Source organism: Cetorhinus maximus, chromosome 28, assembly GCF_964194155.1.
Source record: "Cetorhinus maximus chromosome 28, sCetMax3.hap1.1, whole genome shotgun sequence".
Classification (NCBI taxonomy): domain Eukaryota; kingdom Metazoa; phylum Chordata; class Chondrichthyes; order Lamniformes; family Cetorhinidae; genus Cetorhinus; species Cetorhinus maximus.
Window position 1 is genome coordinate 16,662,325 of NC_135906.1, and position 14,800 is coordinate 16,677,124.

The 14,800-nt window shown below is 44.5% G+C and overlaps 1 protein-coding gene across 4 annotated transcripts in view; it reads left to right on the forward strand.

Annotated features, from left to right (window-relative positions):
- The window catches only part of LOC144668847 (transportin-2), a 35,258-nt gene that overhangs the window by 543 nt on the left and 19,915 nt on the right, over nucleotides 1-14,800 (forward strand). The window contains exons 1-8 of one of the 4 annotated variants that reach the window (XM_078531266.1): nucleotides 3,144-3,213; nucleotides 6,453-6,565; nucleotides 8,136-8,211; nucleotides 8,588-8,737; nucleotides 11,495-11,735; nucleotides 11,828-11,909; nucleotides 12,989-13,111; nucleotides 14,319-14,437. In XM_078531266.1, the coding sequence (XP_078387392.1) occupies nucleotides 6,467-6,565; nucleotides 8,136-8,211; nucleotides 8,588-8,737; nucleotides 11,495-11,735; nucleotides 11,828-11,909; nucleotides 12,989-13,111; nucleotides 14,319-14,437 (890 nt within the window). In that variant the 5' untranslated portion in view covers nucleotides 3,144-3,213; nucleotides 6,453-6,466. The other 3 variants (XM_078531268.1, XM_078531267.1, XM_078531265.1) reach the window with 3 other exon arrangements.

Genomic DNA, 14,800 nt, shown 5'->3' on the forward strand with positions numbered 1-14,800 from the left:
GTGTGAGAGGGTGAAAAATAGAGAGAATGTGTGAGAGAGGGTGAAAAATAGAGAGAATGTGAGAGAGGGTGAAAAATAGAGAGAATGTGTGTGAGAGAGGGTGAAAAATAGAGAGAATGTGTGTGTGAGAGAGGGTGAAAAATAGACAGAATGTGAGTGTGAGAGAGGGTGAAAAATAGAGAGAATGTGTGAGAGAGGGTGAAAAATAGAGAGAATGTGCGAGAGAGGGTGAAAAATAGAGAGAATGTGCGAGAGAGGGTGAAAAATAGAGAGAATGTGCGTGAGAGGGTGAAAAATAGAGAGAATGTGTGTGAGAGGGTGAAAAATAGAGAGAATGTGTGTGAGAGAGGGTGAAAAATAGAGTGTGTGTGTGAGAGAGGGTGAAAAATAGAGAGTGTGTGTGTGAGAGAGGGTGAAAAATAGAGAGTGTGTGTGTGTGTGAGAGGGTGAAAAATAGAGAATGTGAGAGGGTGAAAAATAGAATGTGAGAGAGAGGGTGAGAAATAAAGAGAATGTGTGTGAGAGAGAGGGTGAAAAATAGAGAATGTGAGAGGGTGAAAAATAGAGAATGTGAGGGTGAAAAATAGAGAGAATGTGAGAGGGTGAAAAATAGAATGTGTGAGAGGGTGAAAAATAGAGAGAATGTGTGAGAGGGTGAAAAAGAGAATGTGTGACAGGGTGAAAAAGAGAGAGAATGTGTGACAGAGGGTGAAAAAGAGAGAGAATGTGTGACAGAGGGTGAAAAAGAAAGAATGTGTGACAGAGCGGGTGAAAAAGAGAGAGAATGTGTGACAGCGGGTGAAAAAGAGAGAGAATGTGTGACAGCGGGTGAAAAAGAGAGAGAATGTGTGACAGAGCGGGTGAAAGAGAGAGAATGTGTGACAGAGCAGGTGAAAAAGAGAGAGAATGTGTGACAGAGCGGGTGAAAAAGAGAGAATGTGTGACAGCGGGTGAAAAAGAGAGAATGTGTGACAGCGGGTGAAAAAGAGAGAGAATGTGTGACAGCGGGTGAAAAAGAGAATGTGTGACAGAGCGGGTGAAAAAGAGAGAATGTGTGACAGCGGGTGAAAAAGAGAGAATGTGTGACAGCGGGTGAAAATGAGAGAATGTGTGACAGAGTGGGTGAAAAAGAGAGAATGTGTGACAGCGGGTGAAAAAGAGAGAGAATGTGTGACAGCGGGTGAAAAAGAGAGAGAATGTGTGACAGAGCGGGTGAAAAAGAGAGAATGTGTGACAGAGCGGGTGAAAAAGAGAGAATGTGTGACAGAGCGGGTGAAAAAGAGAGAATGTGTGACAGAGCGGGTGAAAAAGAGAGAGAATGTGTGACAGAGCGGGTGAAAAAGAGAGAGAATGTGTGACAGAGCGGGTGAAAAAGAGAGAGAATGTGTGACAGAGCGGGTGAAAAAGAGAGAATGTGTGTGAGAAAGGGTGAAAAAGAGAGAATGTGTGTGAGAAAGGGTGAAAAAGAGAGATTGTGTGACAGAGCGGGTGAAAAAGAGAGAGAATGTGTGACAGAGCGGGTGAAAAAGAGAGAGAATGTGTGACAGAGCGGGTGAAAAAGAGAATGTGTGTGAGAAAGGGTGAAAAAGAGAGAATGTGTGACAGAGCGGGTGAAAAAGAGAGAATGTGTGACAGAGCGGGTGAAAAAGAGAGAGAATGTGTGACAGAGCGGGTGAAAAAGAGAGAGAATGTGTGACAGAGCGGGTGAAAAAGAGAGAGAATGTGTGACAGAGCGGGTGAAAAAGAGAGAGAATGTGTGACAGAGCGGGTGAAAAAGAGAGAGAATGTGTGACAGAGCGGGTGAAAAAGAGAGAGAATGTGTGACAGAGCGGGTGAAAAAGAGAGAATGTGTGTGAGAAAGGGTGAAAAAGAGAGAATGTGTGTGAGAAAGGGTGAAAAAGAGAGAATGTGTGTGAGAAAGGGTGAAAAAGAGAGAATGTGTGTGAGAAAGGGTGAAAAAGAGAGAATGTGTGTGAGAAAGGGTGAAAAAGAGAGTGTGTGTGAGAAAGGGTGAAAAAGAGAGTGTGTGTGAGGGTAAAAATAGTGTGTGTGATAGAGAGGGGTGAAAAATAAAGAGAATGTGTGAGAGGGGTGAAAAAGAATGTGTGAGGGGGATAAAAATAGAGAATGTGAGTGAAAGGAAAAAAATGAGAATATGTGAGGTAAAAAATAGAGAATGTGTGAGGGGTAAAAAATAGAATGTGTGAGAAGGTAAAAAGAATGTGTGCGTGAGAGAGGGGTAAAATAGAGAATGTGAGAGGTAAAAAAGAGAATGTGAGAGAGGGGTAAAAATATATAGTGTGTGTGAGAGGGAGGTAAAGAGAATGTGCGCGCGAGAGAGGGGTAAAAAATAGTGTGTGTGAGGGTAAAAAATAGATAGAATGTGTGAGAGGGTGAAAAATAGAGAGAATGTGTGAGAGGGTGAAAAATAGAGAGAATGTGAGAGAGGGTGAAAAATAGAGAATGTGTGTGAGGGAGGGGTGAAAAATAGAGAATGTGAGAGAGAGGGTGAAAAATAGAGAGAATGTGTGTGAAAGGTGAAAAATAGAATGTGAGAGAGGGTGAAAAATAGAGAGAATGTGAGAGAGAGGGTGAAAAATAGAGAGAATGTGTGTGAGAGGGTGAAAAATAGAGAGAATGTGTGAGAGAGGGTGAAAAATAGAGAGAATGTGTGTGTGAGGGTGAAAAATAGAGAGAATGTGTGAGAGGGGGTGAAAAATAGAGAGAATGTGTGAGAGGGTGAAAAATAGAGAGAATGTGTGAGAGGGTGAAAAATAGAGAGAATGTGTGTGTGAGGGTGAAAAATAGAGAGAATGTGTGAGAGAGGGTGAAAAATAGAGAGAATGTGTGAGAGGGTGAAAATAGAGAGAATGTGTGAGAGAGGGTGAAAAATAGAGAGAATGTGAGAGAGGGTGAAAAATAGAGAGAATGTGTGAGAGGGGGTGAAAAATAGAGAGAATGTGAGAGGGTGAAAAATAGAGAGAATGTGTGAGAGGGGGTGAAAAATAGAGAGAATGTGAGAGAGGGTGAAAAATAGAGAGAATGTGTGAGAGGGGGTGAAAAATAGAGAGAATGTGAGAGGGGGAAGCGAGGCGGGGGGAGGAGACCGCGCTCGGGGCCTCGGGCGGGGGAGGGGGAGCGCCCGATGGGGAGCTTCCGCTTTCATCCGAGCCCGCGGCCTTGACTCCGCTCCCGGCCGCGCACACGCAGACCGTGAGTAGGCCTCAGGCCTCGCAGCCCCTCCCGCCCGCTCGATTCCCCCAGCCCGGGAAGCTCAGAGCCGCATTGATCGCTACGGGAGTCCAGGGCTGGGCTGTTGCCCAGGCCGCTCGGACATTGTGGAGGGAGGGAGAGACGGGGATTGGACCCGGTAAAGGGGGGAGTTTGTTCGCAGCCGGGGAGGGGGGGGAGATAGTTGCGGGGGGGGGGGGGGGGGTGGTTGTAGCCGGGATGGTTGGGGGTGGGGGGGTGGTGGTTGTAGCCGGGATGGTTGGGGGGGGGGGGGGGGGTGGTTGTAGCCGGGATGGTTGGGGGGGGGGGGGGCGCTGCCAGGGTGTAGGCGTGGATGGGGGGCGGGAGGGAGTGTAGCTGTGGAGGGGATGAGAGGGGTGTCGGCGGGGAGGGGGTTGCAAAGGGAGTGTTTGTAGTTGGAGGGGGGTGTGTAGCTGCAGATGGGATGCATTGAACTTGGGGAGTTGGTGGGATGTGACCTCCATGTCAGGATCAGCCTGTGAGAACTTGGATCTCGTATCCAATGGCCGACATTGCCAAGGTTCCTGCTCTGAACCTTTCACTGTTTGGATGTTGAGTGGTGACTGCTCTGAGGAAGCTGCTAGGATTTGTGCCTCATCAGTCTCACCTGTCTGCTCTGGTGCTGAGTGACTGAAACATCTGGTTTGTAGGATACCCACTGGGGATCCCTGTACATGCCAATCATCTCAGTACCAGGGCATCACTGCAGGAGTTCCTCAGGACAGTGTCCTAGGCCCAGCCATCTTTAGCTGCTTCATCAATGACCTTCCTTCCATCATAAGGTCGGAAGTGGGGATGTTCGCTGATGATTGCACAATGTTCAACACCATTCGCGACTCCTCAGATACTGAAGCAGTCCATGTCCAAATGTAGCAAGACATGGACAATATCCAGGCTTGGGCTAACAAATGGCAAGTAACATTTGCGCCACACAAGTGCCAGTCAATGACTCCAACAAGAGAGAATCTGACCGTCATCCCTTGACATTCAATGGCATTATCATTGCTGAATCCCCCACTATCAACATCTTGGAGGTTACCATTGACCATAAACTGAACTGAACTAGCCATATAAATACTGCGGCTACAAGAGCAGGTCAAAGGCTGGCAATCCTGCGGTGAGTAACTCACCAGCTGACTCCCCAAAGCCTGTCCACTATCTGCAAGGCAGAAGTCAGGAGTGTGATGGAATACTCTCCACTTGCCTAGATGAGTGCAGCTCCAACAACACTCAAGAAGCTCAACACCATCCAAGACAAAGCAGCCTGCTTGCCTGACACCCCTACCACAAACATTCACACTCTCCCACAAACATTCACTCCCTCCATCACCACCAACACACAGTGGCAGCAGTTTGTACCATCTATAAGATGCACTGCAGCAACTTGCCAAGGCTCCTTACGCAGCATTTTCCAAACCCATGAGCAGTACCACCAAGGGCAGCAAAGACATGGAAGTTCTCCTCCAAACCACACGCCATCCTGACTTGGAAACATATCACCGTTCCTTCACTGTCACTGGGTCAAAAACCTGGAACTCCTTCCCTAACAGCACTGTGGGTGTACCTACACCACATGGACTGCAACCGTTCAAGAAGGCAGCTCACCACCACCATCTTGAGGGAAATTAGGGGTGGGCAATAAATGCTGGCCCAGCCAGTGACGCCCCCATCCCATGAATGAATAAATAAAAAGAGACTGATAACAATTGAGTTAAAAATGTTTGCACAAAGCTGTTTCTGCTCAACCTCACAGAAACTACCCCCATTGGCAGATCTTCTGTTAAAGTTATAAACCCTCTTTTTAAAAAGTATGTAATTGGCTGGTTGTGTGAAAATGATGAACCAGTTTCCAATTTGTTAGAGTAACAATGATCCTGGTTGGCCTCAGGCCTGTTTACTGTGTGGCTTTATGGGAACTTAGCTGCAATTGCTAGTGGAATAATGGAATTACATCACATGATTTAAACACCCGCTCCCTTATAAAAGCCAGTTGCATTGGATTTTAAATCTCCGGGTTCAGTTGCTGCCTTTGTGACCTTTCCCATCTCCTGCCAGCGAACGTATTGTAATTTAACAATTGGTTATCTGTAGCTGCTGAGTAGTGTGCTACAGTTTGAGTGATTGTTAGGTGGGTATTTCTGCTTCAATCAAGTACATTCGTGGCTTCGAAAGTTCCCACTCAGCATTTTCCAATTGTGAGGAGGCCTCAACTGAACCCAGATCCTGTGCACATCTGGTGTTCACATACATCTTCCAGCACAGGCCCCCAGTGAGCAGGAACTCTGGAGCTTTGTAGAGGGTAGAAGAATTTTCTGTAAATTATGCCTGGTGTTTATGGTGATCATTTGTTGGAATGGAGTGATGAAGTACCCTTTGTTGAGGATTAGATGTCTGGAGCTTGTAGAGAGCTGAGCTCTTGATTGAGACCACCCAAACCAATCCTCGTGACAGTGAAATATCCTTTTGTAAGGGCGTTATTTCTCCCAGAAAAGGTAAAGAAGCAGTTCAGAGAAGGTTTACTAGACTAATACCAGGAATGGACGGGTTGTCTTATTAGGAAAGACTGGACAGGTTAGGCTTGTATCCACTGGAATTTAGAAGAGTAAGACGTGACTTAATTGAATCCTTTAAGATCCTGAGGGGCCTTATGGACAGGGCAGATGTGGAGAGGATGTTTCCTCTTGTGGCTGAATCTAGAACAAGGGGGCATCCTTTAAAAATAAGGGGTTGCTCATTTAAGGCAGAGGTGAGGAGAAATTTTTTCTGAGGGTTGAGTCTGGAACTCTTCCTCAAAATGAAGCAGAAGCAGAGTCTTTGAATATTTTTAAGACAGAGCTAGATAGATTCTTGATTAACAAGGGGTTGAAAGGTTATTGGGGGTAGGCAGGAATGTGGGGTTGAAGTTACAATCAGATCAGCCATGATCTTATTGAATGGCGGAACAGGCTTGAGGGGTCAAGTGGTCTGCCCCTCCTAATTTGTATGTTCGTAAAGCTGTTTGGAGAGACAGGAGAGGTGGGTGAAGCTATTTGGAGAGACGGGGGTTGGGTGAAGCTGTTTGGAGGTGGGGCGTTGGTGCTGAAGCTATTTGGAGAGGGGGTGTTAGCAAGGTGTCTGGGTTGTGCCCAGCTAGTATGGTGCATTTTGGTTCGGTCAGGTTTGTGACTGCCTCTCAATAGCTACCCCTCTCTTTGTTGCAGGTTTGTTATTCGTGATGGAGTGGCAGCCTGATGAGCAGGGTCTTCAACAAGTGCTTCAGCTGCTCAAAGACTCTCAGTCGCCAGACACAGCAACACAGCGTGCAGTGCAACAAGTATCCTACCTGTTTAAAGATTTGCATCACTTGGGGGAAATCTGTTCACAATGCTGGCTTTCGATTGTTTTATCCCAATGACTGGCCTGACTGTTCATCTCTGCCAGGCTCTGATTCTTGCTTTAATGTGCTTATTGGCTCTTTGTGTGATCAAACTCTTTGACCTGAGCTCATTGCTACCCAGATACTCCTCACCAACAGATGTGTGAATATGGTGTGCGTGAAGAGTATGTTCCCCACATATAACCACCAATGCATCCACTATCTCTATAGCTACCGCCTTCAGCACTCTGGGATGTAGCTCACCTGGTCCAGGGGGTTTATCAGCCTGCAATCCAGCTAACTTTTTGTCTGGGAGATTTTCTGTATCTTCTTCCATGAAGACAGATACCAAATAATTGTTTAGTTTCTCCACTGTAAATTCTCCTGTGTCCACCTGTAATGGGCCCACATTTGTCCTAAATGATCTTTTCCTTTTCACATGCCTTAAAAAAGTTTTTAAAGCCTGCCTTTGTTTCTCGCTAGCATGCATTCATATTCTCTTTTCCTTTTCTTGGTCCTCCTTTGCTGGGTCCTAAATTGCTCCTAATCCTCAGGCTTGCTTATCAGCCACTTCCTTTGATCTAATGCAGTCTTTAACTACTTTTGTTAGCCACAGTTAATTCACCTTTCCCATTGGGTAGTTGTGCCTTAGAGAAATGTATATTTTTTTGTAGACCATGTAGTACTTTAAATACTAGCCATTGCCTGTCTACCATCAAATCTTTTTGCGTATTTTTTCCAATCCGGCATTGCAACTTGCCCCTCGTACCTTCGTAGCTTCCCTTGTTCAGAGTCAAGACCCTAGTTTCAGAATGAACTATATTGCATTCCAACTTAATGTGAAATTCTATCATGTAGTCACTATTACCCAAAGGCTCCTTTACAGCAAGCTTATGAATTAGTCCTTTCTTGTTATATAATACTAAAATAGCACACTAATAGCAGATGTGCTGCTCCAGAAACCCATCTTGTACACATCCAGGAATTCATCCTCCACAGCATTAGTGCTGATTAGGGTCACCCAGTCTGTGTAAGTTGAAGTTGCCCATTATTGATGTGTATTACCCACGTTACATGCATCTCTAATTTCTTAATTTATACTGTGCCTAACATTACCACTACTGTTTGCTGGCCTATAAACAACTCCCATCGATGTTTGCTGCTCCTTGCTGTTTCTTAGCTCTACCCAAACTGATTTTACACCTTGATCTTTCAATCTAAGACCCTCCCTTACTAATGTATTGATCTCATCTGTTATCAAGAATGCTACCCCACCACCACCTCCTTTTTACCTATCCTTCCTAAATGACAAATACCCTTGAATATTCAGTTCCCAATCTTGGTCACCCTGTAGCCACATTTCTGTAATGGCAATTAAATCATACCACTAATGATTTTCTGGATAATTAATGATCTGAGTTTAATGTGTTACTTCTGCTTAGTCCACCTTATAGCATCTGTAGTTCATGTGAGGGTGAGGGGGATTTCTGTACTGCATTGCTTTATTATCCTGAGCTTCACTTCTCAGAAATTGGAGCAGCTGAACCAGTATCCAGACTTCAACAACTACCTGATCTTTGTACTAACCAGACTGAAATCTGAAGGTGCTGTTAATTAAGCTATCTGTTCCATTAGAAAAACTTGTACATTTCCATTTCGTTCTATGCCTGGCAGGACATGGGTTCATCCACAGGAGATGTGGCCAAGTCTCTGGCAGGACACAGGGTGATTGTTGCCTTGCAGCTAAATCTTAGGGTGAAGTGTGCTCCCTCCCTGTATTGCAACCTATTGGTGTTTTAATAGACTCAAGTGGAGCACAAATGCCAGGATGGGCTGAATTGCCTGTTTGTGTTACATATACTGTGGTCATGTGATATGTTAGCACTGCTTTTAGTAAACAGTTACAGAAAAGCCCTGCGGCGAGTGTTATGCTGTGGTATTTGGAACCATTCTAGTGTGTAACATTCTCTCTTTTTTCAGATGAACCGACACGGTCCCTTAGTGGTCTCATTCTCAAGAACAATGTCAAGGCTCATTACCAGAGTTTCCCACAGGGTGTTGCTGACTTCATCAAACAGGAGTGTTTAAATAACATTGGCGATGCCTCTCCACTCATCAGAGCAACCATAGGTAACTCAATGAACCAGGCTCTGAACAGCTGCATTGTGGCCTCTGATATTCAACCACCAGTTAACTTAACCTCCTGTTTATTCAACCTCTCGACCTGTATTGCAGAATGAGAAAATCCTCAAGATTAATGAAACATTTAATGACCTACCCTGGTGTTCTACCTGTTGCCCATTTGTAAGCAGAGTGTTCAGTGAATTTGTACTACTGTGTTTAGAGTCAGCCCTACAGAGATCATCGTATGTAGTGTGTGTATGCCTGGCTCTTCCTCTTGTCCAGTCTGCTGTTCAAATTGTGATGGTCTGCAGCCTTGGGCATATAAGGCACCTGCTTGTGTAGTGACCTTTAATAAAGGGTCTTTATCTAGACATTGTGTTTAAAAGGATTAAATGTTTCTGTCTTGTTAGACAATTAGAATTTGAGGGTTATGACTGCTCTTAAAATTTAGATGGTAATTTAGACTCGAGACTTTACCATGAAGCACTTTTTTTTAATCCATTCATGGGATATGGGCTTTGCTGGCTGGGCCAGCATTTATTGCCCATTCCTAATGGCCCTTGAGAAGGCGGTGGTGAGCTGCTGCCTTGAACTGCTGCAGTCCATGTGATGTAGGTACACCCAGTGCTATTTGGAAGGGAGTTCCAGGATTTTGACCCAGTGACAGTGAAGGAACAGCAATATATTTCCAAGTCAGGATGGTGAGTGACTTGGAGGGGAACTTGCAGGTGATGGTGTTCCCATCTATCTGATGCCCTTGTCCTTCTAGATGGTAGTGGCCGTGGGTTTGGAAGATGCTGTCTAAGGAGCCTTGGTGAGTTCCTGCAGTGCACCTTGTAGATGGTACACACTGCTGCTACTGTGTGTTGGTGATGGAGGGAGTGAATGTTTGTGGATGTGGTGCCTATCAAGCGGACTGCTTTGTCCTGGATAGTGTCAAGCTTCTTGAATGTTATGGGAAGCTGACCTAGGAAACACAAGAATTACCTCTAGTCTCATGTGTTCAGTAGACAGTTTAATCACAGAGCTGTTCCAAATTTTGTTTTAAACCCTAAAGGCCCCAGGTGTTTATGAGCAGTTTCGCACCTCCCCACATCATGTTCATGCAGACCCATTGTTTAAAACAGGCAGCGGTTTATATTGGCCAACAGCAGTAACCATTACCTATTTTAGTATCAATTTCAAACTTGCCAATTATAACCCCTTCAATGCTCATTTATTTCAAGCAGAAACAACTGCTTTCTCATTAAGGTGCATTCAGTATTAAAGTAAAATGAACACCCTGATATTGTAGCATTTTCTGCATAATTAATGCAAAGCTGATCTAGTTTGTAATGCGAATCATGTCATCTGTTACAAACACTTAGCAGCTTTCGAGTCAGAAGTAGAAAGCTCTGGCAGCTTAAAAACATCCTCCAGGCCAAAGTTCTACTATTTTTGTTTGAATTTTACCTGCAAGCAAGTGAGAAGTAGTTCATTCTCTTAATAAATTACTGATACCGTTATTTGTTTTTCCTCCTGTTAAATTTAATAAATCCCTATTACAAATTGGCTGCAGTGTGGAGATCTACAACTTAGTTTGCGCAATACGATTCAGAAGAATTAGAGAAGTCTTATTAAAATGAATGCTCTGTTGTCATCAAGCCTGTCAAACATTAAATTATCCATGCGCATCACAGGCATTTGCGTTCAGTTGGGCATGCTGGTTATTTGCCGTGGGGACTGAGTTAATAACCTATGTGAGGTGTAACTAAATGAGCTTTTACCTTATTGCTAATGCAGTTAAATTGACTTTCTAACTAATGAGTAATGCTTATAGTTGAACTGAGTTGAGTTCCTAATAGTGAATGTATGTCACTCAAAAGTTGAGCTAACTATCAGTACAGTTCCTTATTCTTGTAATCTTGCCCAGCACTTTTTTCCTGTGGTTAATTATTGATCAACTATGTGAATCTTCTGAACATTATTTGTTCAGAATAATTTTAATTTTCTCTCATTTAATGAGACAATAGATTTACAGACATCGCCTGGTGCCTGGGTGCATATACAGTCTCTTCAGTTAAGCAGTCAGCTCCTCAAATGGCCAGATTAAAGTGACAGTGCTGGAGGGGTCGGCTTCAGCTCTGACGTTCAGTAGCTGGTTAGTGGACTATAATTCACTTGGGAAGGTTTTACTAACAGTAAAATATTGCACTTGTCCTGTTACAAAAATCCCATCTGCTCACGATCTTTAAACTTCAGAGCTGCAATTTGCTGCAGAAAGGTACAGGGTCCTGATGTGAATCCCAGCAGATGGCTACAGGAGAAAGGGGTTTAATTTAAGTTTGTGTATATCTGTTTGGTGTTGATTTTGTTACATCATAAACCTTGAGTGATTTGTTTGGAACTTTGCCCACTACAAGGAGTCCAAGTGTATTCCTTTTGGTTCAGTGACTTTGGGGTCCTTCAGAAGTGGCTTGTCTTTGAACTGGGATCAAGTCATGGGTTTCAGTGCTGTGATAAGGTGTTGAGGGAGGAGCATGCTGTGGTTGGCAATCTCTGGAAGTGATGAATAAAAATAATGTGATGCTGATGATCTATGTATTCGTACTGTCTGTCAGTGAGTGCTATTTTCCTTTTCTGGAGTGTGTGCACAATCCGACGCCCCCCCCCGCTCCCACACACACACACCACCATCAGGTTATAGTGTGTGGGACCACAGTCAGTAGCATTGACCCATTGAAATGCAGGCTTTTGTCTGACCTTATGGTCTGGTTTTTGCAGGTATTTTGATCACCACCATTGCTTCAAAAGGAGAGCTGCAGGCTTGGCCAGAGCTTCTGCCTCAACTCTGTAACCTGCTTAACTCTGAGGATTACAACACCTGTGAGGGAGCCTTTGGAGCTTTGCAGAAGATTTGTGAGGATTCATCGGAGATGCTGGATAGCGATGCCCTGAATAGACCTCTCAACATCATGATTCCCAAGTTTCTGCAGTTTTTCAAACACTGTAGTCCTAAAATCAGGTAAGAATTTATTAAATCCTATTGCTCAACTGTGAAAGGTTTATGTGCTGGAGCAGCAGGGGTCATAATTCACATGTATCCCTCTCTCTCAGGTCCCATGCAATCGCTTGTGTGAATCAATTCATCATTGGCAGGGCCCAGGCACTGATGGACAATGTCGACACCTTCATTGAGGTATGGTGTTTGAGCATTTGAGTAATAGGCTAATGGCCACTGTCCCAGTCAGCCATTTGTACATTCCTGACATGTGCAGCAGTGGGAACCCCTGAACTGGTGAGGAAAGTTGGTTAGGGATTGTACATATGCTCCCTATCGAGAGAATCCTGCTGGAAAGCCTGCATGAGCAGAGTTGACACTGGCTATGCCCAACAACACACTGGCTCAGGCATGAATAATGGGGCCTTGTGGCTCCTGTATTTCAGCATCTTCAAGAGAGCACAAGTGTGGAAAGAAAAACCTGATGCTGTGGAGATAGGCAAAAATCAACAAATTAATCTGAAATTCTGTTTTTGAGTTGTTTGTGGTTCTGTTGCTTGCAGGTATGTGGTGCCTCGGGATACTTTGCTTTAGTGTTTTGTTTGAAATGATTTCCTTTTGACTCCAAGCTGTGTGCTTCTCCAGTGCTGTCAGACCAAAATGATGCATCCTCTTGCTGACAGACTGGGAGAATTGTGCAATGTTCAGGATGCAGCGAGAGTTTGCTCCCTCCAAAGTTTCTTCCAAACATTCATGTTATTAAAGGGGAGATACATTTTTATTTATATGTCACAATTCAATTATTTTAATTGAATATTAAAAGGTGTATGCACATCGCAACTGTCTCTCTGCTGACTGTTTAGCTTTCAGCCCTCCATGTGACAGGAAGGAGCTGCAATATTGCTAGTTGATCATACTGTGCAGGAAAGATACACTTTCTTCTCCTACCTTTGCTCTATTTATTTTTATTTAACTTTTTAAGTTTCATTTTATTTCTCCTTGGCTGCACCTCCAATTGAAGCTAGTGCCCACACTGGGAAAACTGGCCTGCGTTTGTGTAGAAGTGGAGAGACCAGTCGTGTTGAACGTGCCCTGACTGACTCGTGACACGACCTGCGTGGGTGACTTAATTGGATACAGATGTAAAAGAAAGCCTTAAAATAAAATCAGCCCTTAGCAAGCCATTGGGGTTCACAAAGTAACCGTAAAGTAGGTCCCTTGTACAGCATTTTCAGGATTGGGCTATGCTAAAACAAAGTTCTGATTATTTCCTGCAGCACCTGTTTGCACTGGCGACAGATGATGATTCAGAAGTGAGGAAGAATGTGTGTCGGGCGCTGGTGATGCTGCTAGAGGTTCGGATAGATCGTCTTATCCCACACATGCACAGTATAATCCAGGTATGTATCTGCATTGTGTGTAGTGAGATGCAGGTAGTGTTCACACGATCCAGCTATGTAGAGATACATGTCTGCTGAATGAGTGTACGCAGTATAATTTAGGTCTGTGTATTGGTCTTTGGTTTTAGACTTAGTTTGGCAGCTGGGGTTCTGTAATTGTCGACCTATTTGTTCTGATTGATTGATTAGACCATAACAGTGGGAAAAACAAGTTAATCGCCAATAAATTCCATATAAAATAACTTCAGTTCATTGTGATTTGGAAAGAAAAGCTCCAACATTTTGTGCCACGTCAATAAATGATTTAGAAGTGTAGTCACTTGTTAGAGTTGACATGATCCAGCAGCAGTGAGCTGACTGTCAAACTACTTTTGATACTGAAATTTGACAGAAGAACAATGGCCAAGGCAGCATGATAACCTAGTTCAGAATTATCACCCCTGCCATGCACTGAACCCGTGAAACCATTAGACATAGCTGCAGTTTAACATCTCATCAGAAAAACAGCACCTTGGGCAGAGCAGCACTCTTTTGGTGCTGTCTCGCCATGGGCTCAACGCAGGCATGCAGCATTCTCTGTTACAGTGCTGTTGTGTCAGTCTAGTTCCTGTGCTCATGCTCTGAAATAGGGCTGAAATTCCTGCCCTTCGGACAGTTCTGCCCAGCTGAGTTATGTAGGCTGGGTTGGAATCATTGACACAGGAGGTTTATTTGTGGATTTGCTGTAGAGCTGACTTCCTCGTGAGTATTGAGACTTGGAAAGTTGGGTGTATCTTTGAACATGTTTAAGTGGGGCTCTGTGCTAGTTCCATTGATAAATACACATCATGGTAACTGAGCCATTAAGAAGCTGGAAAAGTCCAGGTTCCAATCCCAGCCTCCTCTCTGGACTGGCTACAGTTCACCTGTTTATTTCAGAGGGGTGGATTCATCCTACTCCTGTGTAGGTGTGTGGGAACAGGGTCAGATGTAGGTGTGGTGTCCCTCCCCCATGGGAAAGGTACTGAGGGTGGCCAGTGCTCATAGACATGGACAAGGACTTGAACTTTACCCAAAAACAACCCCCCCCCCCCCCCCCACACTCCACTGAGTCACTAACTGTTGGTGAGCGCTAGTGAGTAAGCTCTCTCTGGGCAGACCCCAGGGTTATGCTGGTTTTCTGGAGCTCACAGTAACTCCCTGCTGTTCTTTTACCTCTAACTCCCAGTACATGCTGCAGAGGACACAGGATGCTGATGAAAACGTGGCGTTGGAAGCGTGTGAGTTCTGGCTGACATTGGCTGAACAGCCCATCTGTAAGGAGGCGCTATCAGGACACCTAATACAGTAAGGACCAGTAAATGAGTGGGGATAGTGGGAGCGGATTGCCTTCACAGCAAAGAACTGTTAGTCGCACGGATCACGGCCCATCCAGTTCCCCTTCTACCATCCTGCGTGTTACAACGATGGAGTTATTGTCCAATCACAGTGATCAGTCTCTCTCAATGAGTCTACAACAGACCCAGACATGAGGTGTGGAAAACCCCCAGTGGTGGAAAGAGTTGGGAATCATGGGTCCAGAGTTACCTGTTCCTTCCAAGCATACTCCACTCACCACCCTGCAGGTCCTCAATTATTCATAAACTGGGTCTCTGTTATTTTCTGAAATAAATCTAATTTACATTTGAATAAATCAGTACAAATTGCTTC